The sequence below is a fragment of the Dipodomys merriami genome, unplaced genomic scaffold, assembly GCF_024711535.1.
Source record: "Dipodomys merriami isolate MVZ:Mamm:240054 unplaced genomic scaffold, mDipMer1.0.p SCAF_786, whole genome shotgun sequence".
NCBI lineage: Eukaryota > Metazoa > Chordata > Mammalia > Rodentia > Heteromyidae > Dipodomys > Dipodomys merriami.
This window is the reverse complement of record NW_027206386.1, coordinates 42,315-69,982: the sequence shown is the minus strand read 5'-3', so window position 1 is coordinate 69,982 and position 27,668 is coordinate 42,315. Positions and strand designations below refer to the sequence as shown.

General features: G+C 44.8%; 1 protein-coding gene and 1 non-coding gene across 2 annotated transcripts; both read right to left on the bottom strand.

Moving 5' to 3' along the window:
- Positions 1-2,019: 2,019 nt before the first annotated feature.
- LOC138818874 (arylacetamide deacetylase-like 2) lies at positions 2,020-27,668 on the bottom strand. The gene is made up of 4 exons (XM_070010018.1): positions 27,531-27,668; positions 23,651-23,823; positions 21,060-21,231; positions 2,020-2,184 (listed from the first exon to the last, which is right to left on the bottom strand). The coding sequence occupies exons 1-4, from the start codon at positions 27,666-27,668 to the stop codon at positions 2,020-2,022; spliced, it is 648 nt and encodes a 215-aa protein (XP_069866119.1).
- LOC138818884 (U6 spliceosomal RNA) lies at positions 22,990-23,097 on the bottom strand. The gene has a single exon (XR_011369246.1). It is a non-coding gene; the product is annotated as a U6 spliceosomal RNA (small nuclear RNA).

The window sequence follows — 27,668 nt, the reverse complement described above, 5'->3', positions numbered from 1 at the left end:
CACAACTTCTTATTTCATGATAGTAAAGAAAGTTTGTGATATGAATTCTGTTTAGAGCCATACTCAAGATTGTTTGCAGGTGGTCCCTCTGTTCTTGCTCTTCCAATATTTTATCTTTTATTTTGGTGTGATTTTCATGTGGTTGATGTAGGTTTCCTTGATTATCTTCTCTGTTTATAGACTGAATGTTTTGCATGCTTCTTTTATTATCCTTCATTAGCTCAGAAAATTTTTTATGCTATTATTTCCTTTAGTGTTTGTTTTACCTTTTTTTTAAATCTCCTCTCCCAGTATTCTTGCATTGCTGTGTTGCCCTGGTTGATTGTGTCCCACAGGACATTACAACTGATTACTTTCCTGAAATGCTTTTGTCTCTTCTTCAAGTTTGTGATTTCTATTAGTCCATGTTTATTTACTGATTGTTTTATAGTTTGCTGAAATGTACCTTTGAATTCCTGCAGTGTTTGTTACTATTTCAGGTACTGTCCTTTTTATTTCTATAATTTTGATTTGTTTTTATTTTTTGTCTCTTTACTGATACTTAGAATTTACTTATGTATGTTTCCCCTTACCCACAGTTTTAATTTTCACAATTTCTTTTCTCTGCTGTCTACTGCAGTGCAGATATAGTATATGGAATATTCTAGAAATATGAAATTCATTAGTTTTAAGTAACATGATGACATGCTATTATGGTTAGTTTAAAAATTATTGACACATTACATTACTTTACCTAATTTCTATGCTGAATTCTGCAATGGGTATATTTGTTTAGAAGAGAACATAGATAGGTCCATGGTAAGAAAAACTTCTGTAGGAGTAAACTTGAATTACAGGAGAAAAATGTCATCACAAAAGAGGAAAAGAATCCATTTTTTATAATGTTTTGAAAACATATTAAACTCTGAGAGTTTAAATCTATGGAGAAAATGTGTAAGACTGTGTTTCAGTTTATATTACTCAATTGTGGAGTAATTGAAAAGGAAGAAAGCAGCTTAAAGAGAGACAAATTTGCCATGTGCCAGTGGCTCACACCTGTAATCCTAGCTACTCAGGAAGCTGAGATTTGAGGATCATGGTTCAAAGCCTGGGCAGAAAAGTCCATGATACTTTTATCTCCAATAAACTACTAGAAAACTGGAAGTGGTGCTGTGGCTCAAGCAGTAGAGCACTCACCTAGAGCTAAAGAGCCCTGGGATAGCGCCCAAGCCCAGAGTTCAAACCCCATGACTGACCAAAAAAAAAATAAAAGAGACAAATTTGGGCATGGTAGAAGAAAAAATAGGAAAGAGAGAAGAGCCAGAAAATTACAAATCAATTAATTCAATAAACAGAATGACAAATCTAAAAAAATATGCCTTATTAGAATTACAGATTCAGAATCACCTTAGCCTGCAAAGTTCAGGCACTATGATTATATGAGGGCATCAGATATTTGGCATAAAGGATTTTTGAGGTTCTCAAATCTCTCAAAATGCTTCTGCTTAGCTAGTAAGTATAAGTTGCTCTGAGCAAATACTACAAATGCCCAATGTTCTTGAATCGATAGTGATTGCCACATCCTCAGATCTTCACTACCTGAAGTGTCTCCAGATCCTTGTCAAAGTCTTCTGAGAGCTCCCTTCACATCCTATTTCTCAGGGTAGGAATAGAATAGAGATAAACTTTCCCTGCTCCTGGAGGTGGTCTGCAGTATAAGTCCCAAAGGCTTTGTGCCTTCCACTGGAAGACTGTATCCTGAGCATAGCATGGACTATGATGAGAGCTAGGGGGACAAGTGAAAAGAAGGCCACCAGCACCACTATTGTATCATTTGATCATAGCTGGCACCTCACAAAACAAGTTGTTTATCACCTGCTGACCAAGAAAGGCAATTGTACAGTCAGGATCACTTGAACAAGAGAGTTGCCAAGGCCACTGTGCCATGCCACAGCCACCAGCTGTTGGAAAAAAGAGCAGTGCATGGAGGTGCTCACAAATGGCTACATAGCGATCCAGGGCCATGGCGGCCAAGATAATTCATTCAGTGTCCCCTAACTTGTGGAAAATTGCATACTGCACTGAGCAGCCTCTGTAGCTGATGGTCTTCTTGGAGCTGCCCATGTTTAACAGTATCTGGGGGACCATGGTGGTGGTATAGCAGAGGTCCAGGAAGGACAGGTGACTGAGGTAGATGTACATAGGCTGTGGAGTTGGGGATCCAGGCAGGACACCAACATGATGGCAATGTTTCCCAACATTGCCAGAATTTAGGACACCAAGAGGACCACAAAGAGAGGCAGCTCTAGCCATGGTCAGTCAGAATCACCCAGAAGGATGAAGTCTGTCAGGGGATACCCCAAGGAGCTGTGCCGGTCACTTCTCATACTGAGGCATTTGCTGGTAGCTGTCAAGGGGTTCAGATAAATACCTTCTGAGATAGTTAGATCATTTGCTGATGCCAGTGTCTTCTCTTTCTATGTTACAACCCTGTCTTGCCCTGCTTACCTATATCAAGACACTGGGATATGGAGGAGTCAGAAGCAAAGCCAGAAGAGCAGCATGTAGTTCTTAGTTTCTCTTTTCCTTTGCGATCTTAACTAAATTGTGTGTCTCTCAAAACTTCACTTTCTGCATCTCTTAAAATGAGGAAAGCAAAATTTGCTTCACTGTCAGAATCTTGAAGTTGGTAAAAGTCTTTATGTGATGCATATTGTTTGAATGACAATTTTAAGTACCATTTCAGCTCTTTAAAAATTTGTTGTTATTGTACAGTGGATATACAGAGGGGTTACAGTTACATCAATCAGATGTGTGTGCACCTGTCCTCTCATCAAGACACAGGGTGCAGTGAGCGCTACTTCCCACCGGAGAGCATGCTAGGCACGTGAGCACCATACTGCTCTCCTCAGGACCAGGGGTGGAGTGAGCACTGCCTCCTGCCAGAGGGTGCTCTAGGCATGCACACTGTCCTCCTCAGGACCTCGGGTGCCATGAGCACTGCTTCCTGCCAGATGGCATTCCAGGTGTGGGCACCGTCTTCTCACAAATCAGGGTGAAGCAAGTGCTGCTTCTGCCAGAGGGCCCTCTAGGCAGGTGTACTATCCTCCTCTCCAACAGGATCCGGGGTGCAGTGAGGGCTGCTTCCCACCTGAGGCCACTCTGAGCTTGCTCACCCGTCCTCCTCTCCTCAAGACCAGGGGGTGCAGTGAGCACCGATTCCTATCAGAGGACTCTATAGGCATGCACACTGTCCTCCACAGGATCCAGGGTGCGGTGAGGGCTGCTTCCTGCTAGAGGGCACTCTAGGTGTGCACACTATCCTCAGGACATACGGTGCAGTGAGCGCCCCTTCCCACCAGACAGCTCTCTGTGTATACTCAGAGTCCTCCTCTCTTCATGACCCAGGGTGCAGTGAGCGGTGATTCCCACCAGAGGGTGCTCTAGGCATGCACATTGTCCTTAGAAGAACACGGGGTGCAGTGAATGCTGATTTCATCCAGAGGGCACGCTAGGCACATGAGCACCATTGCTCTTCTCCTCAGGATCCAAGGTATGTTGAGCACCGCTTTCTTCCAGAGGGTGCTCTAGGTGTGTGCACAGTCCTCCTATCCTCAGGACCAGGTGTGCAGTGAGCGCCGCTTCCCACCAGAGGGCATTCTAGGTGTTCACACTGTCCTCAGGACATGGGTGCAGTGAGCACCGCTTCCCACCAGAGGGCACTCTAGGTGTGCACACTGTCATCCTGTCCTCAAGACCAGGGGGTTCAGTGACTACTGATTCCCACCCAAGGACACTCTAGGTACTCACATTGTCTTCATCAGGACCTGGGTGCAATGAGTGCTATTTTCTACCAGAGGGAGCTCTAGGCGTGCACACTGTCATCCTCTCCTTAGGACATGGAGTGCAGTGAGCACTGCTTCCCACTAGAGGGCACACCTGACCTCCTCTCAAGACTAGGGGGTGCAGTGAGTGCTACTTTCCTCTAGAGGGCTGCTAAGCGTGTGACCCATCCTCCTCAGGACCTTGAGTGCATTGAGTACTCCTTCCTGCCAGAGGGCATGCTAGGTGTATGCTCACCACCCTCTCCTCAGGATCTGGGGTACTAAAGATATGCAGAGACCATGTCCTAAGGGTTACCCAGAGTCACGGCCTCCTGAAGCTGAGAAAGTGCACAGATTAAGTTGTTCTGTCTAACTCCATTCTTGGGTAATGATTATCAGAGTCAGAATTAGGGTTGCTTCAAATAAAACACAAAATGAAATGAATTTCATGTACTATAATAACAACTAGGACCTGAGATAGAATTAGTATTGAGTTATATGGTTTTTTAATGTTAAGGGCTGTTTGGATAGGTGAGATGAACTGAGTATAATTATTGAATGTATGCAAAGTCATGCTGATAGGGATAGATTGAGGTAAAGAAAAATAAAACTAGTGAAAAATAAGCAATTTTCATGATATTGAGTAAGGATAAACAGCCATTCCATACTAATTAGTAGGTGAAGAATAGTTTAATTTCAGGTAATAACACTTTTGGAATATCAAGTTATAGAGATTTGTATGTTTGTGGGGAGAATAATTTTTAGCATTGTCAGAGATTAAGGCTTTGTAGTTAATGACTGCTGTAGTTATTTGACACTATAAGAATAATGCCACGATCTACCCTGAGTCAAGATATGGAAACAACTCTGATGCCCCACTACAATTGAATGGATCAAAAAATTGTGGTACCTATATGCAATGGAATATTATGCAGCCATTAGAAAGGATGAAATAATGGCATTTGCAGGGAAATGAATGGAACTAGAACAAATCATTTTTAGCAAGTTAAGCCAAGATCAGAGAGACAAATGGCACATCATCTCCCTGATACGTACATGTTAAATTCAAAATGTAAGAAGATATGACAAAGTAAACAGGACTCAAGAAACAAAAGACCTCTACTTCATTTGTCATATCATTTCTAAATGACTCCATGCTCTTGACCTCATATATGGTGTGTGTGTGCATCTGAGAGAAGCTAGGAGGAGAGCATAGAATCAGAGGGAAACAGGAAAATATACAACAGAGGGACCCATCATCTGCACTGGACATTAATGAAAATGAACTAAGCAACTCAAGGGTAGCAACAGGAGGGAGGGAGGGACTGAGAGGGAAAGAGGGAGCAGCTTACAGTAAGCAAAAGGAAAGGAATGTATATATCATCTGATATGGAAGAAATACTTGGTTTGTTAAAGCTTACAGAATTCACAAACTTCATAGACCAAGATAATGACAATTTGCCTTGTGAAGGTTAAAATGTGTTTTTGACTTTAACTAAGTATCACTATCCCACAATACTGCAAAATTTGTGAAATTAATGTAATCACTTAATCTCAAAAATATATATGTATAAAAGAATAATGCCAGGGCTGGGAAGGTGGCTTATGGTAGAGTGCTTGCCTGGCATGCATGAAGCCCTGTGTTTGAGTCCTTAGTACCACATAAACAGAAAAAGCTAGAAGTGGCGCTGTGGCTCAAGAGGTAGAGTGCTAGTCTTGAGCCCAGAGAGGCTCAGGGACAGAGTCCAGACCCTGAGTTAAAGCCCAAGGACTGGCAAAAAAAATAATGCCAAACCCATAGCAGCTTCACAGGCTGTCAATGTAAGAATAATAATTGCAATGTGAGAGACAGTAAAATGTGTTCAAGATTATTAAACTAGACTGATAGCAGCAGAGAGGAAAGATTGGAAGACTGGAAGATTAAGATACCTAGTAGAAATGCCACAACCAAAATATATAGATTTAATACAGTTTAGCACACATTGCTGGTTACAAAATTAACACAATTTATGAATTCATTATGTGCTGTCCTGGATTGTGCTGGCCAGGGCAAGGTGTTTACCTGCATTCCCAACTCTGACCACTAGGTGTCAGCAGTGCCTGACCAGGCCTGAAGAGCAGGCTTGTCTACCTAAATTGCCAGTATCAACTGTGGAGCAAACCTCCCTGGTTGAGAACCATTCATGACTCTGATGGCTTTGTACAACCTGGACAAATGCTGCCAGGGGCTTCTGATTGGGTGCAGGCCCTCCATTTCTCTTCCTTAAGTACGTCACTACCTGGCAGGACCCTATCCTGTTCTTATCAGGTAACAGTCCCTGTAAGAACCAAGCACCTTGGGGTCACATGCAGCCCCGTCAGGTCCCCTGGCTGCTTACTCTGCCAGAGCTCAGAGGATTCATCCACGAGAGGGTCAAGCTCCAGACGGTGGCTGCTTTTTGTGTGGCCTTGAGGTGTAGCTCATTGCTATCTGGGGTTCGGAGCTGAGGAGGGCCCTCTGCACAGACATTTCCTGGCCTGAAATGATAAACCAATCCAGGAACAGATTCCAGGGCTGCCTGAACCCAAGACTGCTGGGTAATATGGCTGTTTGAGTGTTGGCAGCTACAGAGGGAAGCAAACAAGCACCACCCTAGATACCCCAGGGGCATCTCCAGGGGAGAGGAGAAGAAAAGAGTGTGGAGGGCTGGGAAGGTGGCTCAGTGGTAGAGAACTTGCCTTGCATGCATGAGGCTCTGGGTTCGATTCCTCGGCACTACATAAGCTGAAAAAGCTGGAAGTGGTGCTGTGGCTCATGAGGTAGAGTGCTAGCCTTGAGCTGAAGAGCTCAGCTCTCAGGCCCAGAGCCCCAGGACTGACAAAAAAAACAAAAACTACATCTATCTATCTATCTATCTATCTATGAAAGAGCAGCACATTTTCCTAGTGTGGCTCTGACACACCACTGCAGACTGCGTGGTTTAGAGATCTGTGTTCACAGCTCTGCAGTCCAGCAGTATGGAATCAGTGTCTTCTGGGCCGCATTCCCTCAGGAGGTACAAGGCACGATGTGTTCTAGCTCTTCTCTCAGCTTCTAAACCTGTGAGAGCAGAGTGACATCTCTACAGAGGATCATCTCTGGGTGCATTTCTGGGGCCCAATTTCCCCTTTTTAGGGGCACAATAACAACAGGAACTGGAGTTGATCTCCTGCCAAAAGCCCATTTCCATGTAAGGTCACATTCACAGGTACCAGGTGATGAGAGTGTCCATATATGAACTTTGGGAACACAGCCCATTACAATGTTCCTGCCTCTGCCAGCAGCCTCTACCTCCCTGTTGACCTCGTGGCTCCTCTGGGGCCCCATCTCCTTCCTGCACCCAGCAGATCACTGCGGGCCCTGACTGCTGGCCTGAGCTGACACTGAGAATTCACTGAGAGCTGGGACAAGACTGCTCTGGGGCTCGGGGCACTGAAGTTTGGAGCAGGACCACACAGGCCAGTCTGTCTTAGGGCACTGAGGAGTTGGGACACTTCCTCAGGGCTTCAAGTTTTCAGAAGAAAGTAGTTGCAGCCACAGGCTAGGAGGAGGAGTGGAGCACTGCAGGAGTGAGGCAGGAGCAGGAAGTGAGTGGTGCATGGGCGGGGTTTTTGTGGAGCAGAGCATGAGAGGGGTGGGGCAACAGTGAGTAAGTGAACAGCCCAGGTGCGGGATTTGTGGGGGGGCCAAAGCTTGAGAGGGATGGGGCAAGAGCAGAAAAGAGAGCAGTTGGGTGGCAGGGCTTGTAGGGTTACAGAGCACAAGAATGGAGGGCAAGAGCTTGGAAGTGAGCAGTTCCAGGGGTGGGGCTTGTGGAGGGGCAGAGCACAGGAGGAGTGTGGCAAGGGAGCAGAAGTGAATGGTCCAGGGATGGAGCCTGTGGGAGGCCAAGGGTCCTGAGTACTGTGGGCACACCTAGAGCACCATCTGGTGGGAATCAGTGGTCAATGCACCCCAGGTCCTGAGAAGGATGGTGTGCACATGTACAGCACCATCTGGTGGGAATCAGTGGTCACTGCATCTCTGGACCTGAAAAGAGGAGCATGGTGCACACACCTAGAGCACCATCCAGTGGGAATCAGTAGTCACTGCACCCTCTGGTCCTGAGAAGAGGAGCATAGTACACATACCTAGAGCACCATCTGGTGGGAATCAGTGGTCACTGCACCCTCTGGTCCCGAGGAGTATGGTACACACACCTGGAGCACCATCTGATGGGAATCAGGAGTCACTGCACCCTCTGGTCCTGAGGAGAGGAGGACAGTACACACACCTAGAGTGCCATCTGGTGAGAATCAGGGGTCACTGCACCCCAGGTTCTGAGGAGAGGAGGATGGTGTGCACATGCACAGCACCATCTGGTGGGAATCAGTGGTCACTGCACCCGGGTTCTGAGAAGAGAAACATGGGGCACACCTAGAGCACCATCTGGTGGGAATCAGTGGTCACTGCTTTCTCTGGTCCTGAGAAGAGGAGCATGGGGCACACCTAGATCACCATCTGGTGGGAATCAGTGGTCACTGCACCCCAGGTCCTGAGAAGGATGGTGTGCACATGTACAGCACCATCTGGTGGGAATCAGGGGTCACTGCACCCTCTGGTCCTGAGAAGAGGAGGACAGTACACACACCTAGAGTGCCATCTGGTGGGAATCATTGGTCACTGCACCCCGGGGCCTGAGGAGCATGTTACACACACCTAGAATGCCATCTGGTGGGAATCAGGGGTCACTGCACCCCGGGTCCTGAGGAGCATGTTACACACACCTAGAGTGCCATCTGGTGGGAATCAGGGGTCACTGCACCCCGGGTCCTGAGGAGAGCAGCACCGTATGCATGCCTAGAGCACCCTCTGGCAGGAAGCAGCGCTCATTTCACCCTGGGTCCTGAGGGTAATGGCACACATGCCTAGCGCACCCTCTGGTGGGAATCAGTGGTCACTGCACCCTGGGTCCTGAGCATGACGGTGCACAAGCCTAGAGCTCCCTCTGGCGGGCATCAGTGCTCACTGCTCCCTCTGGTTTTGTGGGAGGAGCAGAGCACAGGAGGGGTGGGGCAAGAACTCGGAAGTGAGTGGCCCAGGGGGGGAGCTTGTGGAAGAGCAGAACAAGGAGGGGCAGGGCAGGAGCACGGAAATGAGCAGTCTGGGACGGGACTTGTGGGGAGCACACCACCAGAGGGGTGGGGAAGAGCAAGGACGTGAGTGGAGCAGGGGGTGGGCAAGGGTAAGGAAGTGAGCAGAGCAGGGGCGGGACTTGTGGAAGACCAGAGAACAGGAGGGGCGGGACAAGAGCAAGGAAGTGATGGCCCAGGGGCGGGGCTTGTGTGGCAGAGCACGAGAGGGGTGGGGCAAGGTGAGGAAGTGAGCGGTGTAGGGGCGGGGTTAGGAGGAGGAAGTGAGCGGTGTAGGGGCGGGGTTAGGAGGAGAAAGTGAGCGGTGTAGGGGCGGGGTTAGGAGGAGGAAGTGAGTGGTGTAGGGGTGGGGTTTGCGTGGCAGGGTAAGAGTAGGGTGGGGTTAGGGGGAGGAAGCGAGCGGCGCCGGGGCGGGGCTTGTGTGGCAGAGCACGAGAGGGGCGGGGTTAGGGCGAGGAAGCGAGCAGGGCTTAGGTATGGGGTCCGGATATGCAGAGGGACCGGTCTGGCGCAGGGTCTCCGCAGGCCGGCGAGCGTCTCCTCAGGCCAGCGCGGGGTCTCCTCAGGCCGGCGCGGGGTCTCCTCAGGCCGGCGCGGGGTCTCCTCAGGCCGGCGCGGGGTCTCCTCAGGCCGGCGCGGGTCTCCTCAGGCCGGCGAGGGTCTCCTCAGGCCGGCGCGGGGTCTCAGCCGGCGCGGGGTCTCCTCAGGCCGCCGCGGGGTCTCCTCAGGCCGGCGAGCATCTCCTCAGGCCGGCAAGGGTCTCCTCAGGCCGGCGCGGGGTCTCAGGCCGGCGCGGGGTCTCAGGCCGGCGCGGGGTCTCAGGCCGGCGCGGGGTCTCAGGCCGGCGCGGGGTCTCCTCAGGCCGGCGCGGGGTCTCCTCAGGCCGGCGCGGGGTCTCAGGCCGGCGCGGGGTCTCAGGCCGGCGAGGGTCTCCTCAGGCCGGCGAGGGTCTCCTCAGGCCGGCGAGGGTCTCCTCAGGCCGGCGCGGGGTCTCAGGCCGGCGCGGGGTCTCAGGCCGGCGAGGGTCTCCTCAGGCCGGCGCGGGGTCTCCTCAGGCCGGCGCGGGGTCTCCTCAGGCCGGCGAGGGTCTCCTCAGGCTGGCGAGGGTCTCCTCAGTCCGGCGGGGCTCCGCTGAGGGGCCGGCGGAGAGGCAGAGAGCCTGGGGAGCTGAGGGGCCTGCAGAGAGCTGACACCTGTGGGAAGGAGAAAACAAACGCCTTGTAGGTTGCAGCTGCTCCTAGTTCTCACAGAGCTCAGGACGCGGCAGTTGCAGACCCATTAGTAAAACTCCTTTGTGATCTTTCTCTGTGCCTGGAGGACTCTCTCACTGGCAGGGTTATTAGGAGTAAACCATCACTGCCTCGGGCCTGGCCTGAGATCTGTCTCCTTAGGAGCTGGGTCTGGTAGCAGAAGGTGGGAGCGGACAGTGTGGTTGAGATGGCTTTTTCTTTTTCTTCTCAGCCATACTCCAGATCCCGCTCAGCAGCGGAGGGCCTGCAGGACGCCGATTCTTTGTTCTCCCGAGACTGCCCTTGACCTCAGGTGCTGCAGTGAGAGAATGGGACGAGTTCAGAAGCTTGCAGTGGTGAGTGCCAGGTCTGCGTGTACGGCCTAATGTAGCATGGGCTGGGTGGACCTCAACAAATCTTGCTTTGGAGAACATAGAGGACGAGGGTGTGAGGGGGTCTGTGGAAAATGTGTTTGCCAGGTCTCAGTGGTTCCTGCCTGTTTTCCTAGCTACTCAGAAGTTGAAGATCTGAGAAGTGCAGTTTGAACCCAGCCCAGGTAGAAATGTCCTTGAGGCTATTTTTCTTTAATAATAGGCCCTGAGTTCAAGCCCCAGGACCAGCACAAAAATAGTTTTGTTTTCATCATACAGGTTTGATACACATTTTATTAGGCATACAAAGGGATTCTATTTCTTTTTGGTCAGTTGTGTCCCATGGCTTCCCACAAGCTAGGCAAGCACTTCAGCTCTTAGCCCTGGCCCTTTTTATCCAGACTTTGATGCATGTTGTTTTTCTCTCACTGTGGGTACTTTGAGACGAAACCACACAGTATCAGGATAAAATGTGGGGAGCCTAGAATTCTGAGTATAGGTTTGTGGTGTATGGAACCATGTGCGATGGACCTCATCAGAGCTTGCTCTCATGAACTCATACCTTGTCCAGGCAGCTGGTCTTTCTCCAAGTCTGCATCAAGTTTTCATCTATACTTTCATGTTAGTCCTGGGGCCTGGAGAAGAGGTAAAGGCATGTGAGGAAGGGCAGCCTATCCCTTTCTGCTTGGTAAGTTTGTGCCTATCAGAACAACTTCAGTGACCCTAGGCCCCTACCCCAGCCTTGGAGTCTTCACTGCACTTTCAGCTCTGCCTTCGGTCATGTACTTTTCAGTGCCTGTGGGGTTGGGGGGGGCTGAGGGATGTTTGGAAAAAGTTGGTAATTAATTTGTCAGTCCTGGGGCTTGAACTGAGTGCCTAGGTGCTGTCTCTGAGCTCTTTCACTCAGTACTAACACTCTACAGTGCCATATCTAGTATCTGGTAGTTCATTGGAGATAAGATAAGAATGTCACACACTTTCCTGCCTGGGCTGGCTTTGAACCATGATCCTCTGATCTTGGCCTCCTGTGTAGCAAGGATTATATGTAAGAGCCACTTGTGCCTAGCAGTTATATTTGTATTTAAATTATTTTTTGGTCATGTTAAAGTCTATTGTGTTTCAGGGTTTCCCACAAACTAGGCAAGTACCTCAACACTGAGCCTCACCCCTTTATGTCTGTTAACCCAATCAGTTCCTTTACCCTAGTATTATGTCAGTTTTCTAGAAAGGAGCTTCAATGTGACTATTTTGTCCTTTGCCTGTCAGCTATACAGGATTCCTCACCTGCGGAGCAGTTCCAACATGCCTGCCCTTTGTTGTGTGCTGATTTTCTCTGACTAAGTACTTTGGGAGCAAAATGTGCAGAGTACCAGAAGAAAATGTGTATAGTCCATACACTTGGAATTGTGAGTGTAGAATCTGTGTGTATGGCCCAGTATAGAAGCGGCTTGACTGACACCCCATCCCTGAACTTACTTTCACAGACTCACACCTTACTTAGATCTTCACCTTCATCTGTACATCTATAGCAAGTTTTCATTCATGCTTTCAGTCATGTTCAACCCAGAGCCTGGAGAAGGAAATGAACATATGTGTGAGGAAGGGCAGCCTATGCATTCCTGCTTGGTACCTTGGTACCTGTCAGAACAGTTTTAGCCACACTAGGCCCATCCCAGGCCTGCATTCTAGCTCTGAGTCTCCACTGAGTTTTTGGCTATGTCCTGTATAGTGTATGGAGGTTACAGGGTGAGGGGATGTATGACACATGTTTATGTTTTTATTATGTACATCTTACAGACATCAGACATTTCCAAGGTATTTCAGTTTGCTTTGGTGAATTCCAATGTATTATGTTCAGGACTCACCACAGGTAGGGCAATACTTCAACACTAAGCCCTCCATTTTATGCCTCAGAAGCCAGTCAGTTCCTGTAGACTGGAATTATGGCAGCATTCTAATAAGTATCTCTGGAGGGAAGCAGAAGGCATAACCTAGCCTGTCAGATATACCAGGTCCCACTTGTCTGTGACAAGGCTCCTGGATGCCTGGCCTTTGTTGCCAGTTGCCTGCCTCTGCCTTTAGACACTTTGAGGACAAAATGTACTGAGTGTTAGGAAAAAGTGTTGAGAGTCTGGACACTTTGAATTATGCATGTAGAATCTCGGTCTACAACTCAGTGTATGCTTTGGCAGGCTGAGGCCCTATTTAGGCCTCCATCCTCATCTCTACCATGCTTTCATCTGTGCTTTTGGTATCTGGAGAAGGGGGTTAAGGCATTTGTGATGAAGGGAGGCCTACTTCTTCCTGCTTTGTAAGTTGTTACTTGTCACAACAACTTTGATGACTCTTGGCCCCAACCCTGCCCTCTATCCTCAGCTCTGAGCTAACTCAAATCGATACATTAAGTATGTATCTAACACATCCAGTAACTCTGACCAACTCCCTACAGCTATGGGAAGAATAAGCTTAAGGAAGAGTTGTTGACGAATTGTGTATAGGTGTAGGGTCATTGATGTTAAGGTCAGGGTTGAGTTTGGGTGCTTTTAGGGCTACTCAGGGTGTGAGTTAGAATTAAGTTTTTACTTCTGGTTCAGAAATAGGTTAGATCAGGTGCTGGGTTTTTCATTAGCCATACCGAGCAGGTTTGTATGAAGAGCTAAGTTAGAGTTTGGGTTAAGTGTTACAGAAAGATAATGGATTATGGTTTGTGAATGGGTTAAGGATCTGGTGAAGTTAGGAGTTATGGAAAGGATTAGCATTTGGATTATGGAATGGGTCTGGCTAAGGTTAGCTTTTATAGAGTACATGTTTGAGTACTTGTTATACATTTGGGGTACGTGTAAGGTTACCTGTTTTGTGCACACTTTAGGGAACATGTAATACTTGACGTACATGTTAGAGTACTTGTTAGGATACATGTAAATGTTTGTATTAGAGTATATATTTGGGTATGTGTTAGGGTTACAGTTTTGTAGAGTACATGTCAGAGTACTTATTAGAGTACATGTTAGGGTATATGTTAAGGTCAGGGTTAGAGTATGTTAGGGTATATACCTGTATGTGTAGAGTATGTTTTAGGGTATTTGTTACCATATGTGTTAGTGTCTAGAGTTTATTTAATGTGATAAAGTACTATTAGGAAAATGGTCACTGTTAAAATACATGTAAAAGTTAGGTTGAGAGTTTGGGAAGATCTTTGTGGTATATGTTAGGATTGTGGTTATGCTATGGAGCGGTCTTCAAAGTGGGTAAGGAACAAGTAAGGTTTAGGTAACTTGTTAGTAAAGGGTTAATATAGGTTTGGGGAGTGATTTAGGATTGTAGGAAGTATTAATTATGCAGTTATGTATGGATTTGGGTCAGCAGATGGTTTAGGGTGAGGCATAAGATTGCTGAGTGGCTTAGGGTATGTGTTAGGGTATGAGTTTGGGTTCGGGCACATCTTGGGTTGTGATTATGGGTCAGGGGTACATGTTAGGTAACATGTTAAGATAGTGTTTGGATTTAATGCAGAGTAGGGTACATGTATTTGGGGTAGGTTTGGGGTACATGTTAGGGTGCACATAAACCTCTATGATTTAGAGTACTCTTAGACTACTTGATTTTGTATGTATTAGTGGTTAGGGTATACATTAGGATACATGGTACAATTATGGTATGTGTTTAGGATTGTTAGGGTTAAGGTACATGTTAGGGTTAGGGCACATATTAGAGTATGTGTAAGGGTATACTTTGGGTACATGTTAGGGTACATGTAAGGATCACTTGGAGTATGTGTTAGGGTACTTGTTAGAATACAAGGTAATGTTTACAATAAATTTTAGGGTTAGTTGGTGTATGGATTTTGGTCAGGGTACATGTTAGGATGCAAGTATGGGCCAGAGTTAGGATGTATAATCGGGTATATATTAGAGAACATTTTAGGGTACATGCTAGGGTTAAGGTGCGTGTTAAGACTAAGGCCAGTGCTAGGGCATGTGTCAGGTTATACATTTGGGGTACATGTAAGGTTTAGACAACATATTAGTGGGTAGGGAATTTATTAGGATGTGTTATTAGTACATGGGTTAGGACATACATTAGGGTATTGGTTAGGGTTATGGTTTTGGTTATTTTTAGGGCATGCGTTAGAGTATGTGTTGGGTTACATTTGTGGTTCATGTTTGGGTGCTTGTAAGTGACCTAGGCTAGGGAGTTATTCAGACTATGGGTTAATGTTTAGATTTTGTGTTGGGGTATATACCAAGGTATGTGTTAGGTTTAGGACATGTCTTAGGGTATTGCTTAGGGTTTGGGTTTGGGTTAGTGTTAGGGTACATTTGGGGTAAGAGTATCTGTATGTGTTAGGGTACTTGTTACTGTGTGTGTTAGTGGTCATGGCAAGTTCTAGGCTACTGTTATGTCATACATTTGGGTACATGTTAGGCACATGTATCATTTAGGATACATAACAATATGTGTGCTAATGTTAAGGGTTCATATTAGGATATGTGATGGGGTATGTGTTAGGGTTAGGACATGTTTTAGGGTGTTAGGGTTATGGTTTTGGTTAATGTTAAGACATGTGTTAGAGAATATGTTAGGATTTGAGTTAAGGTTAGGGCACGTGTTCAGATATGCATTGGGGTACATTAGGGGACATGTTAGAGTGTATGTTAGGTTTAGAGTACTTGTTCAGGTACTTGTCAATATACATGTTGGTGGTTAAGGTACGTGTTAGGATATATATGAAGAGTGAGGCTATGTGTTAGGGTTAAGGTTAGGGTTAGGGCATGTATGAGGGTACAGTTTAGGATTAAGCCATGTGTTTGTTATGGTTCTGTAAATATGAGGTACTTGTTAGGATGCATGTGAGGTACAGTACGTGGTAGTGGTCAAGATAAGTGTTGTGGTTAGGATATGTCAGGATATTTGTTAGAGTTTGCCTTAGGGTTAGAGTATATGTTAATGTATATGTCTGGGTACTTGTTAGGGTGCATGTAAAGTTTGGAGCACATGGCAGTGTTAGGGTAAATCTTAGGACACACATTATGGTTTAGGTATATGGTTAGACTTTGGTTTAGGGTATATATTAGGGTAATGTGCCTGTTTAGAGTATATATGAGGGTACTTGCTATGGTATATGGTAGTGTTTAGAACATGTTAGGATATGCATTAGGGTAGGCATGTATTAGGGTATGAGGGTTTATTTGGGGTACATGTAAGAGTACCTGCATGGTTTAGAGTACTTGTTAGGGTACTTGCTAGGGTGCATTAATGTTTAGAGTACTTGCTAGGGTTCATATGGCACATGCATGTTTAAGAGTACATGTTAGTGTTCTTGTTAGGCTGTTAATACTTTGAGTATGTTTTTGGGTACTGGTTAGACTGTATGGTAGAGTTAAGGCACATGGTAGGGTGTGGGTTAGAGTTATTGTTTTGGTTAAGGTTAGCACACATGTTAGGGTATATTAAGGTATATGTATGATAAGAGTACATGTTAGGGACTTATATTAGGGTACAAGTTAGGAAACATGTAAGGATCCTTGCACAGTTAGAGTTCATGTTGGGGTACCAGTTGGGATAATTGTTAATGTTTAGAGTACATGTTTAGGGTATGTATTAGGGTTATGTTACTTGTTAGGTTACATGTTAGAGTATGTGGTAAGTTAAGGTTTGTGGTGGGTATGTATGTTAGGCTTTGGATGAGGGTGTGTGTTAGGGTATGTATTAAGGTACATCGGTGGTACATATTAAGGTGCATGTAAGGGTACCTGTATGGTTTAGAGCATGTGGTCGGGTAATTGTTACTGTATGTCTTAGTGATTAGGGTGTTTGCTAGGATAGATGTTAGGATTCTGTGTTAAAGTACACATTAGGGTATGTTTTAGGTTTAAGCTGTCTGTTAGAGTACATATTAGAGTATGTGTTGGAGTACATTTAGGGGTACATGTTAGTGTGCATGTAAGGATACTTGTGTGGTTTACAGTACATGTTCAGGTAGTTGTTAGGGTTTGAGTACATGTTAGGGCATATGTTACTGGTAAGGTATGTGTTAGATTAGCACACGTGTTAGGGTATCTCTTAGGGTTATGATTTGGGTTAGAGTTAGGCATGTTTGAAGTACTTGTTGATGTTCATGATTCCAGACCTGTAGATTTACAGTGTGTGTCCAGTCAGTCCAGTGGTCTTCAGCATTCGTGGGGTTTTACTCAGAGTCCTTGCCCTGTTATGCTTGAAGGCGTGGGTCCTGCTAGGCCTAACTTTGGGTGAGACAGGAGATTAGAATGAATGGTCATCTGTGCTTTCACTCTGTTGACACACCTTCCATGTGAGGATATGGTTGGGGATTGCATGCTATGTTTCCCTGGAAACTTTGGCCCAACTTAAACAGGTTTTGTTTGGGTGATGGTATGTGTTAGGGCATATGTTAGGGTATGTGTAATGGTTAGGGTACTTGATAAGGAATTTGTTAGTGTTAATAGTATGTATTGGGGTTAGGGCATCTGTTAGGTATGTGTTAGGGCACAAGTTATGGTATGGGTAAGCATACTGCATAGGGGAATTGTTAAGGTACATATTAGGGTTTGGGCACACATTAGGCTATGTGGTAGAGTACATGTTAGGTGTATATAAGGATATCTGTGTGGATTAGAGTAGTATTAGGGTATATTAGGGTATATATAGGGTACATGTTAGGATTAAGGTACAGCTTGGGGTTAGTGCATATGTGAGGTACATGTAAGGGTATATGTATGGGCACGTGTACATTTTAGAGTATGTATTAGGGTACTTTTGACAGTATGTGTAGGTGATTAGGGTACATGTTATTGTATCTGTTAAGGTCAGGGTTTTTGTTTTGGTTAGAGTATGTTAGTGTACATTCAGAGTACATGTAAGGGTTACCTGTGTGGGTTATAGAGCATGTGTTAAGGTACTTGTTGCCATGTGTGTTAGTGTTTGGAGCATGTTCAGTGTCTTAGAGTGAAAATACTATTGGAGAATCTGATAGGGTTAAGATATGTGTTAAAGTTAAGACACATATTAGGATTTATATTACGTTGGGGTACGTGTTACAGTGTTTTTAAGGGTACTTGTATGGTTTACAGTATGTGCTTGGGTACTTGTTAGGATATGAGTTAGTGTTTTGAGTACATGTTAGAAATCATTTTAGGGCATTTGTGGTGCACATGTTATTGTACATATAATACATGTGTGACTTGAAGTACATGTTAGAGTACTTGTTAGGGCATGTGTTAGATTTAGGGTACATGTTAGGGTTACATTTACGGTTTGGGTTAGTCAACATGTTAGGATTGTGTTAGTATAGGTGTAGGGTACTTGATATGGGTGTAAGATTTAGATTATGTGATAGTGATTAGAATGTGTGCTATGGTTAGAGTATATGTTAGGGTATCTGCTAAGGTTTATGTTATGCTTGGGGCATACATTAGTGTATGCTTGTGGTACATGGCAGGGTCCATGTAAAAGTTATCATTACAATACATGTTAGTGTTTAGAGTATATATTATGGTGTATATTATGATAAGAATAAGGTTTATGTTACACTGCTGGTTTGTGTTAGTCTTAGGGTGTGTGTTAGGGTTAAGGTATGTGTTAGGATATATATTAAGGGCACAGGTTAGGGATATGTGTTAATACACAAAAGAAGTAGATGTTTGGGTATATGTAAGGGTGGCTGTAAGGTTTAGAGTTAGGGTAATTGTTCCTGTATGTGTTAGTGATTAGGGTTCAAGTTAGGGTTAGAGTATGTGTGAGGGTTAAGGTATGTGTTAGGGCACATGTTAGAGTGCATTTGGGGTACATGTTAGGGTATATGTAGGGATACTTGTGTGGTTTACAGTATATGTTCAAGTATGTGTTCAGGGTTCTAGTACATGTTAGGATTAAGGTACGTGTAAGGGTTAGCAAACATGTTAGGGTATCTCTTAGGGTTATGATTTGGGTTAGAGTTAAGGCATGTTTGAGGCACATGTCAGTGTTCAGGATTCCAAACCTGTATGGTTTAGAGTGTATGTTAGGCCACTCCCATGGCCTCAGCAGTTGTGGGGTTGGTTTGCTCAGAGTCCTTGCCCTACCTGCTCGATGGTGTGGGCCCTGCTATGCCTAACTTTGGGGGAGACTGGAGACTGGAATGAGCAGTCAGCTTTGCTTTCACTCTGTTCACACACCTGTCATGCATGCACATGTGAGGATATGGCTGGGTATTGTGTGCTATGTATCTCTGTGGAAATTGGACCCAGCTTAAGCAGGTTTGATGAAAGAAGGCCATCTACCTCCAAGGATGCAGGTAAGTCTGGTAAGTATCAGGGTGTGGGTGGGGTTGGGATTTAAGTTAAGATGCATGTAAGGGTGCCTATATGGTTTGGAGTATGTGTTAGCATACTTTTTACCTAACATGTTAGGATTTAGAGTACATGTTAGAGTATGTGTATGTTAGTTTTAGGATTTGAGTTAAGGTTAGGGCATGTGTTAGGATGTGCATTGGAGTATGTTAAGGGACATGTTAGAGTGCTTGTAAGGTTTAGAGTGCATGTTAAGGTACTTGTCGCTGTACATGTTAGGGTGTTAGGGTCAGGGTCAGGGTTTAGGGTTGGGGTCGGGGTCAGGGTTAGGGTTTTTACGGTTAGGGTTAGGGTTTTTAGGGTTAGGGTTTTTAGGGTTAGAGTTAGGATTTAGGGTTAGGGTTAGGGGTTAGGAGTTAGGGTTAGGGTCAGGGTTGGGGGTGGGGGTTGGGGGTTGGGGATTAGGGGTTAGGGTTAGGGTTTAGGTTTAGGGGTTAGGGTTAGGGTTGTTAGGGTTAGGGTTGTTAGGGTTAGGGTAGGGTTAGGGTTAGGGTAGGGTTAGGGTTGTTAGGGTAAGGGTTAGCGCCTGCCTGTGTGTACAGGGTGTGTGTCTGTAACACTAGCACCTACCTGTGTGCAGGGTGTGTGTCTGTGACACTATTGTCTGCCTGTGTGTGTGCAGGGTGTGCGTCTGTGACACTAGCACCTGCCTGTGTGTGTGCAGGGTGTGCGTCTGTGACACTAGCGCCTGCCTGTGTGTGTACAGGGTGTGCGTCTGTGACACTAATGTCTGCCTGTGTGTGTGTCTGTGACACTAGTGTCTGTCTGTGTGTGTGCAGGGTGTGCATCTGTGACACTAGCGCCTCCCTGTGTGTGTGCAGGGTGTGTGTCTGTGACACTAGCGCCTGCCTGTGTGTGTGCAGGGTGTCTGTGACACTAGCACCTGCCTGTGTGTGCAGGGTGTGTGTCTGTGACACTAGCACCTGCCTGTGTGTGCAGGGTGTGCGTCTGACACTAGCACCTGCCTGTGTGTGTTCAGGGTGTGCGTCTGTGACACTAGCGCCTGCCTGTGTGTGTGCAGGGTGTGCGTCTGTGACACTAGCACCTGCCTGTGTGTGTGTAGGGTGTGCATCTGACACTAGTGCCTCCCTGTATGTGTGCAGGGTGTGCGTCTGTGACACTTGTGTCTGCCTGTGTGTGTGTGCAGGGTGTGCTTCTGTGACACTAGTGTCTGCCTGTGTGTACAGGGTGTGCTTCTGACACTAGCACCTGCCTGTGTGTGTACAGGGTGTGCGTCTGACACTAGTGTCTGCCTGTGTGTGTGCAGGGTGTGTGTGACACTAGTGTCTGCCTGTGTGTGTGCAGGGTGTGCGTCTTTGACACTAGCACCTGCCTGTGTGTGTGCAGGGTGTGCGTCTGTGACAGTGTCTGCCTGTGTGTGTGCAGGGTGTGTGTCTGTGACACTAGCGCCTGCCTGTGTGTGCAGGGTGTGCGTCTGACACTAGTGCCTCCCTGTGTGTGTGCAGGGTGTGTGTCTGTGACACTAGCACCTGCCTGTGTGTGTGCAGGGTGTGCGTCTGTGACACTAGTGTCTGCCTGTGTGTGCTGGTCTCCTGGCAGGACACCACCACCACCACCATCATAATGATGATTATTTGTTACTCATGGAAATAAAGCAAACATCAACATTTTAGGGTCCAAGCAAATTTGAAAAGCCCATTTCTCATCCCCGCGTCCTGCGGCCTGAGCAGTCCTGTCCTGGGGAAGGAAGGCTGAGTATGGAGGCAGTGGCCAGGATTTCTCTTCACTCTAACTCATGAAACAGTTATGTAACAAATCTCCTATCAATCTTTGTTAATAAATTAAAAATTGTGCGGCTTCTTTGGAAGTTTCCTAACAGTCTTTGTCTCAGGGCCTCAGTTTGTTCTCTATAGTATTTGCTAATTTATTTTCCTTAATGTTTGTCTTTGTATTTTTTTCTTAGAATTATTATAGTACATAAGAGTTTTATTCAACTTTATAACACCAAAGCCACTTTTAAATGTGAAGTGACACAGACAGGACCTGCTTGCTTTCCATTTCATGTTAAAGTAAGATACTTAACATAAAAATAGAGACTGAAATAAAACAGAGTGCATGCACATGCACTAAAAAAATAGAGACTGAAATAAAACAGAGTGCATGCACACGCACGGGTCACACAGACGGCTGAGCACCTACCGCTTGAACCACTTGGGCTGCGAGCACACCGCCTGAGCTGTCTCCAGAGATGCAGACGCGGGCGGAATCCACGCCATCCTGCCTAAGGATTTCATCCTGCAGAAAAAACTTGACTGCGGAAATACAGTCTTCAAGAGGAACTGGGAAATGATACTGCGGAGCTAGTCTGTAGCTTTAGAGGAACAAAAAAACAACAAAGCATTTGTAATTAAATACATGTTAATTTAACCAACAGACACATTGATCAAAATTGGCCCATCTTGGAGTCTTGACGATCACCAGCTAAGCCTGTGCTTACTAGTACTTTGTTGTTTTTTTTTTTTTTAAGCAGTAAAAAAAAAAAATCAAAACACTTCCTGGTATAAAGGATTTCAGGTATTCTATGGAAATGAGGACAAGGGTTTATTTTAGGAGAGATTAGTGAGGAAATGTTTTCTCTTCATCTCCATAAAAATAAATGAAATTCTCTCAAAATAAAATAAAATTAAATTAAAAAAAATAAATGAAATTCTTAGGGAAGAGCAAAGCAGACTCACTACTGTGTTTATTACAGTCTCAGTGTCGGTGATTCATAAACTTCCAGAACTGTTGATGGAAATACACTAGAAAATTTAAAAGCAGAAAATCTGACAGCAGATGATTTATAGTTAGGTCTTTATAAGGTTATATGTCCCATTTCATATCAGAAACACTGAAAATTTGATTTAAAACAAGAACTGACCTATAAATATATAAGCATTGTGATGCAAGACATTTTGTTTAACCATTATGAATTTGTACATGTTACTACAGAATCTTCTAGTGAATCTGTGTGTATATTTTCTGTGATAGGAGCACACCTCTTCAGGTTAAAATTTTTTATAGTAGTGATCTTAATACTCATAAGAAATAGTGAATTATATCAACTACAATCTTGTTAAAGTATCTAAAATAGAGTATAAAATGCCAAAAATACAACCATTGCTTGAAATATTCTTTCAAGTAAAAAACAAGCCCGGCACTGGTGGCTTATTCCTGTAATCCTAGCTATTCAGGAGGCTGAGATCTGAGGTTCATGGTTCAAAGCCAGCCCAGTCAATGAAAGTCTGTGAGACTCTTGAGTGCTGAGAAGTGAACAGAAGTGTGTTTAGGAAGAAATCCAAAGCTTGAATAAAGATTCCAACAAGAGGGTGAATTACACACTTATTTCTTTTGTCTTCTGGTTTTGATCTGGGCTCAGAGTGAGCCTAAGTATTATAGAAGGGAGATTTAAGCAACTATTCTGAGAGAGGCTTTCTACTTGTGGGTCTAGACATAGCTGAGGCATTTCCTGTGCATCAGAATGCTTATGGGAAAGAAGACTTCCCCACTCCCATTTCCTCTGTCTTTTGTGTTCATTTCCCATCATACTCGAAGGGAGGTTCTCTTTGGAGGGAGGTCAGTTGTGGGCCTTGAACTCTGGGCCTGAGCACAGTCCTGAGCTCAGCTCAAGGCTAGCGCTCTACCACTTGGAGTCACAGCGCCACTTCTGGTTTTCTGGTGATTGGTTGGAGAAGAGTCTCAGGGACTTTCCTGCACTGTCAGTTTTTGTACATTCAGAGGTTGGACCCTATTTTATTTTTCCCAACACTGATAGTATTGTCTTTTCAAGGAAATGATGTTAATTTCTCTATTACCAAATATACTTCTTAGTGTCACTGAACAAAGTAAGCTATCCTCTCTCAGATGTTAGAAATCTGCATGAACATTCACATTCTTGTGGTTGTTGTTGTTGTTGAACTCTGGGCCTGGGCGCTGTCCCTCAGCTCTTCAGCTCAAGGCTAGCACTCTACCACTTGAACCACAGCGCCACTTCCAGCTTTCTCTGCTTGTGTGGTGCTGAGGAATTGAACCCAGGGCCTCAGCATGCAATGTATAAAAATACATTCAGGTTGTTGTTGTTGTTGTTTTTTTAAATCTGGAGCTCTTCGTGAATTTGCACGTCACCCCTGTTTGGGGGCCATGTGAATCATCTCTGAATCGTCCCAGTTTTAGTTTATGTGCTGCCAGTGGCTCACACCTATAATCCCAGCTACTCAGGAGGCTGAGGGTTGTGGTTTGAAGCCAGCCCAGGCAGGGGATCTGTGAGACTCATCTCCAATAAACTACCCTGAAGAAGCCAGAAGTGGCGCTGTGGCTCAAGTGGTAGAGTATTAGCAGCTCAGGGACAGCACCCAGGCTCTGAGTTCGAGTCCCAGCACAGCAGAAACCCACAAAACCCCATATGGTTTATTTTAATTTGAGGGGACTTGAAGTCGGGTTCTTTGTTATTTTTAAACATAAGCTTCATGTTAGCTTTTTGTACTTCCAAGACGATGTTATCAATACATTTGTTTAATAAAATCTCATCTATTATTTTAACTATGAGGACATTTGGGTAAGTTGTGATTGATACCATCAACTGAGATGCAGAGACTACTCACAAATAGGTACTGTGTTAGCAAATGTCCTCTCAGTGACATGCATTACATATGTAGGTCATGCATTTGACTCGATGCATGCATATCCACAAGGTGCACTTACTGCAGCTTCCCAGGACAAACGCACCCCCGTGAAGGAAAACGACCGCAGGCCTCCGGTGTTCCGCGGCCCCCGTGGGCACGTACAGGCGCACAGGGACGCCACCAAAGTCCGTGTCCAACACTGTCAGGTTCCCGTCGGACTCCGGCCTTGTCAGGAGCACGCTCGATATTGTCAGGTAGAACTCTTCGTATGTTATGATACCCGTGTTTTCAAGTAACATTGCCTGGCGACACAAAGCAAAATTTAAAACACTGAAGATTTTCATTAACACCAAATGCACAAAACGTCACAATTTAAAGGGAAGACTAGTGATGTTAAGCATCACTGCCCTACAAGACTGTGAAATGTATGTAATCAATCTCAATAATAAGTTATCAAAAATAAAGGGAAGACTAGTATATGACAGTGTGGTCTTTTGAATACCCTAACGTGTACTCTTACTGACTCACAGATACTGCAAGTGTGCGGTGTCCCGAATAAGAGTAACCTCATTTAAAGTTATCAATTTCCCGATACTGTATCTGAGGTGAGTCTAATTGCTTCATAATTGTAAAGTTTTGTCAGAAAAAATATATTTACGTGATAAATATATATTTTCATTGTATTCATCTTTCTAACACTTTCATTTTATTTTAATTTACTGGTCATTCAATTTAATAGAATATTTTTTGTGCTGCTCCTGGGACTTGTGCTCAGAGTCCGGGCACTGTCCCTGAGCTTTTGTGCTCAAGGCTAGTATTCCACCACTTGAGCCACAACTCCACTTCTAGGTTTTTGGTGATTAATTGGAGCTAAGAGTCTCACAGAAATCTGGGCACCAGTGGCTCATGCTTGTAATCCTAGCTGCTCAGTAGGCTGAGCTCCAAGGATTACGGTTCAAAGCCAGCCTAGGTAGGAAAGTCCATGAGACTAATCTCCAATTAACCACCAGAAAACTGGAAATGGTGCTGTGGCTCAAGTGAACTGAAGAGCTGAGGGACAGCGCCCAGGCCCAGAGTTCAAACCCCATGACCAATTCCCCCCCCCCAAAAAAAACCCAAAAAGTTCTTGGAATGAACTGGACTTTGAACTTAAAAAGTGATAGCTGAAAGGAACAATATGTGGAAACTGGTGTGTGCTGTTGACCTTGTATAATCCCAAAGCAACTGTTCTGCTACTTAAAGATACTAAGTTTCAACTTAAAACACACACAGAAATGCATGCACAAGCATAAAACGTATACTCAAGGGGATCACCACATCCAAGTCACAAAATAAATGTATGTTTGGAATTTGGAACTAGGAGGAGTCTGAGACATAATCTAAAAGTCAGGTGTAGGTATCTGTTGTCTTTGTGAGCTAAATTTGCAGGAACACCTCTGTGTGTGATGGCCATGTCTCGTTCACTTCAGGATCACCTCGCCACCTCATCCTTAGCTGAACTCTTTGATAGGCCAGCTGGCCAAGGGAACAAGTCATTAGGTAAGAAACGAGAAGTAGGCTTAGTTTACTCTTCTTGGAAATTAGATCTGGTCAAAAGTCAAAAGCAAGTAGAATAGAGATGAATTCTCAGTGCAATCACATTCTTCAGTGTACAATTTTTAAATTATTTATGCTTATCCTCAATATTCTTGAATGTCTTTAAGAGAGATGAATTTATTTTTTCATACAAATATTATTATGAGTTATAATATTCTAATTAATGTTTCTCAAAATCTTGAAGAATATGAGGATGGATATGTTTATTATTAAATCTTATTTGCAATGGAATTGTTAAAATATAGGTTCGAGTAGCTTAGTCCTAGCCAAGAAGGAATGAACTCAAAGTCAATAACCACAACTACTAATTATGTACACAATACAAAAGAGATACTACTCTGAGAAGTGAACAGAAGTGTGTTTAGGAAGAAATCCAAAGCTTGAATAAAGATTCCAACAAGAGGGTGAATTACACACTTATTTCTTTTGTCTTCTGGTTTTGATCTGGGCTCAGAGTGAGCCTAAGTATTATAGAAGGGAGATTTAAGCAACTATTCTGAGAGAGGCTTTCTACTTGTGGGTCTAGACATAGCTGAGGCATTTCCTGTGCATCAGAATGCTTATGGGAAAGAAGACTTCCCCACTCCCATTTCCTCTGTCTTTTGTGTTCATTTCCCATCATACTCGAAGGGAGGTTCTCTTTGGAGGGAGGTCAGTTGTGGGCCTTGAACTCTGGGCCTGAGCACAGTCCTGAGCTCAGCTCAAGGCTAGCGCTCTACCACTTGGAGTCACAGCGCCACTTCTGGTTTTCTGGTGATTGGTTGGAGAAGAGTCTCAGGGACTTTCCTGCCCTGGCTGGCTTTGAACCACAATCTTCAGATCTCAGACTCCTGAGTAGCTGGGATGCCGGGCCTGAGCCACTGTGCCTAGTCCCAGTTCCCAGTGTTCACTGGAGTGGAGGGGAGAGAGAAGGAGAGGGGGAGGGAGGGAGGAGAGACTAGCAAGGAAAGCCATGTGAAATACTTGGAAGTGTTCCAGATTTGTGGAGATGCTTCCAGCCCCAAAGACTGAGAGTTTCTCATTAGAAAATGCAGTTTTATCCCTGGCATTAGTGGCTCACACCTGTGACCCTGCTCTGGAGGCTGAGGTCTGAGGTTCATGGTTCAAAGTCAGTCTGAGCAGATGTATCTGGGAGATTCTTCTATTTAGCCAGCAAAAGGTCAGAAGTGGAAGTGTGGCTCAACTGGTGGAGCGCCTGCCAGGCAAAAAGCCAAGTAACTGTGTGAGGTCCTGAGTTCAAACCCCAGTACTGGTACAAAAGAGAAAAAAGAATGAAAGTAAGAATACCAAGAGGCAGCTGAGTACATGCTGACGGGGGAAATCAACAACATAGGATTTGAAGCACCAGGAGAATTTCTGAGACCTGTTCAGAGAGCATCAGAATGCCGTCACTGCCTTCACCTTTACCAAAATTCTATTTCCCTAGTGAGCACATAGGGTTCTCAGGAGGGCTACCCAGATGGCGCACAGCACATGAACTGCAGAAGGATTCTCAGGAGGGCTACCCCAGATGGCACACAGCACATGAACTGCGGAAGCAGACAGGAGAAGCTGGTAACCATAAAGACACATATTAGCCGGGCGCTGGTGGCTCACACCTGTCATCCTAGCTACTCAGGAGGCTGAGATCTGAGGATCACAATTCAAAGCCAGCTCAGGCAGGAAAGTCCGTGAGACTCTTATCTACAATGAACCACTCAGAAGACTTTCCTTGAGCTGAATTGCTGAGGGACACGCCCAGGCCCAGAGTTCAAGCCCCATGACCGACCAAAAAAAAAAAAAAAAAAAAGAAAGAAATGTATTAAAGTCATCCAAAAACCTGGAAAAGTCATTCCTATAGTTGAAAGTTAATTTTATTTTTATACAGTTGTATCACTGGTAGTGATTTATAATGAAATGAACACCATCTTCTGTAAGGGAATTAATTACCAATAAATATAACTGTTAAATGTTTCTGACATGCAGAAAGTCCTCTGGTCTGCAGTAACTCAAAGAATGAGAATAGTTTTTGAGTAAATAAAGCTTGAGAACTAGTTAAAAAGTTAAAAGTAGTAAATATACATCAGAATGCAAAAACAAAATTGACAAACTCATTTAAGTTTTAAGAGAATGCATGAAAATACATTACATGCATAACATTTCAACAAATTTCCCTTTTGGGGCAATACCATTTTCTTTATTCACAATATGTGGTCATTCTCTTTAGACACAGACACAAAGTCTGAAAAACAGTTATGTTCTTCCTTGGTTTGTACATATTCAAATAAGCATATTCATGGCTGGTAAAATTAATCATAATATTATTTGGTAGATTTATTCTAAAAGAAAAGTCTTTCCTCTTTCAAAACACTAACTGAAAGAAAGTCAATGAATACTTATAGCAAGTCACTCTTATTTTTTAGGGAAATATTACCGTTAGTGATATCATTTTCATTGAAGCATCCAAAAGTTGTACTTCCCAAGGTTCTTCAATGCCTTCTGGTATGGGTATATAAATATAGTAAGCAAGGAAAATACAAAACAGTCCGAAGTACAGAGTTTTGTGTCCCAT

Coding starts and splice junctions, on each gene's coding strand:
- LOC138818874 (XM_070010018.1), bottom strand. CDS start 27,668: ATGGGACACAAAACTCTGTACTTCGGACTGTTTTGTATTTTCCTTGCT. Junction 23,824..27,530: donor TGAAAATGATATCACTAACG/GTAATATTTCCC, acceptor TTGTGTCGCCAG/GCAATGTTACTTGAAAACAC. Junction 2,185..21,059: donor CAGCCCAAGTGGTTCAAGCG/GTAGGTGCTCAG, acceptor CCAACTCCACAG/CCTATGTACATCTACCTCAG.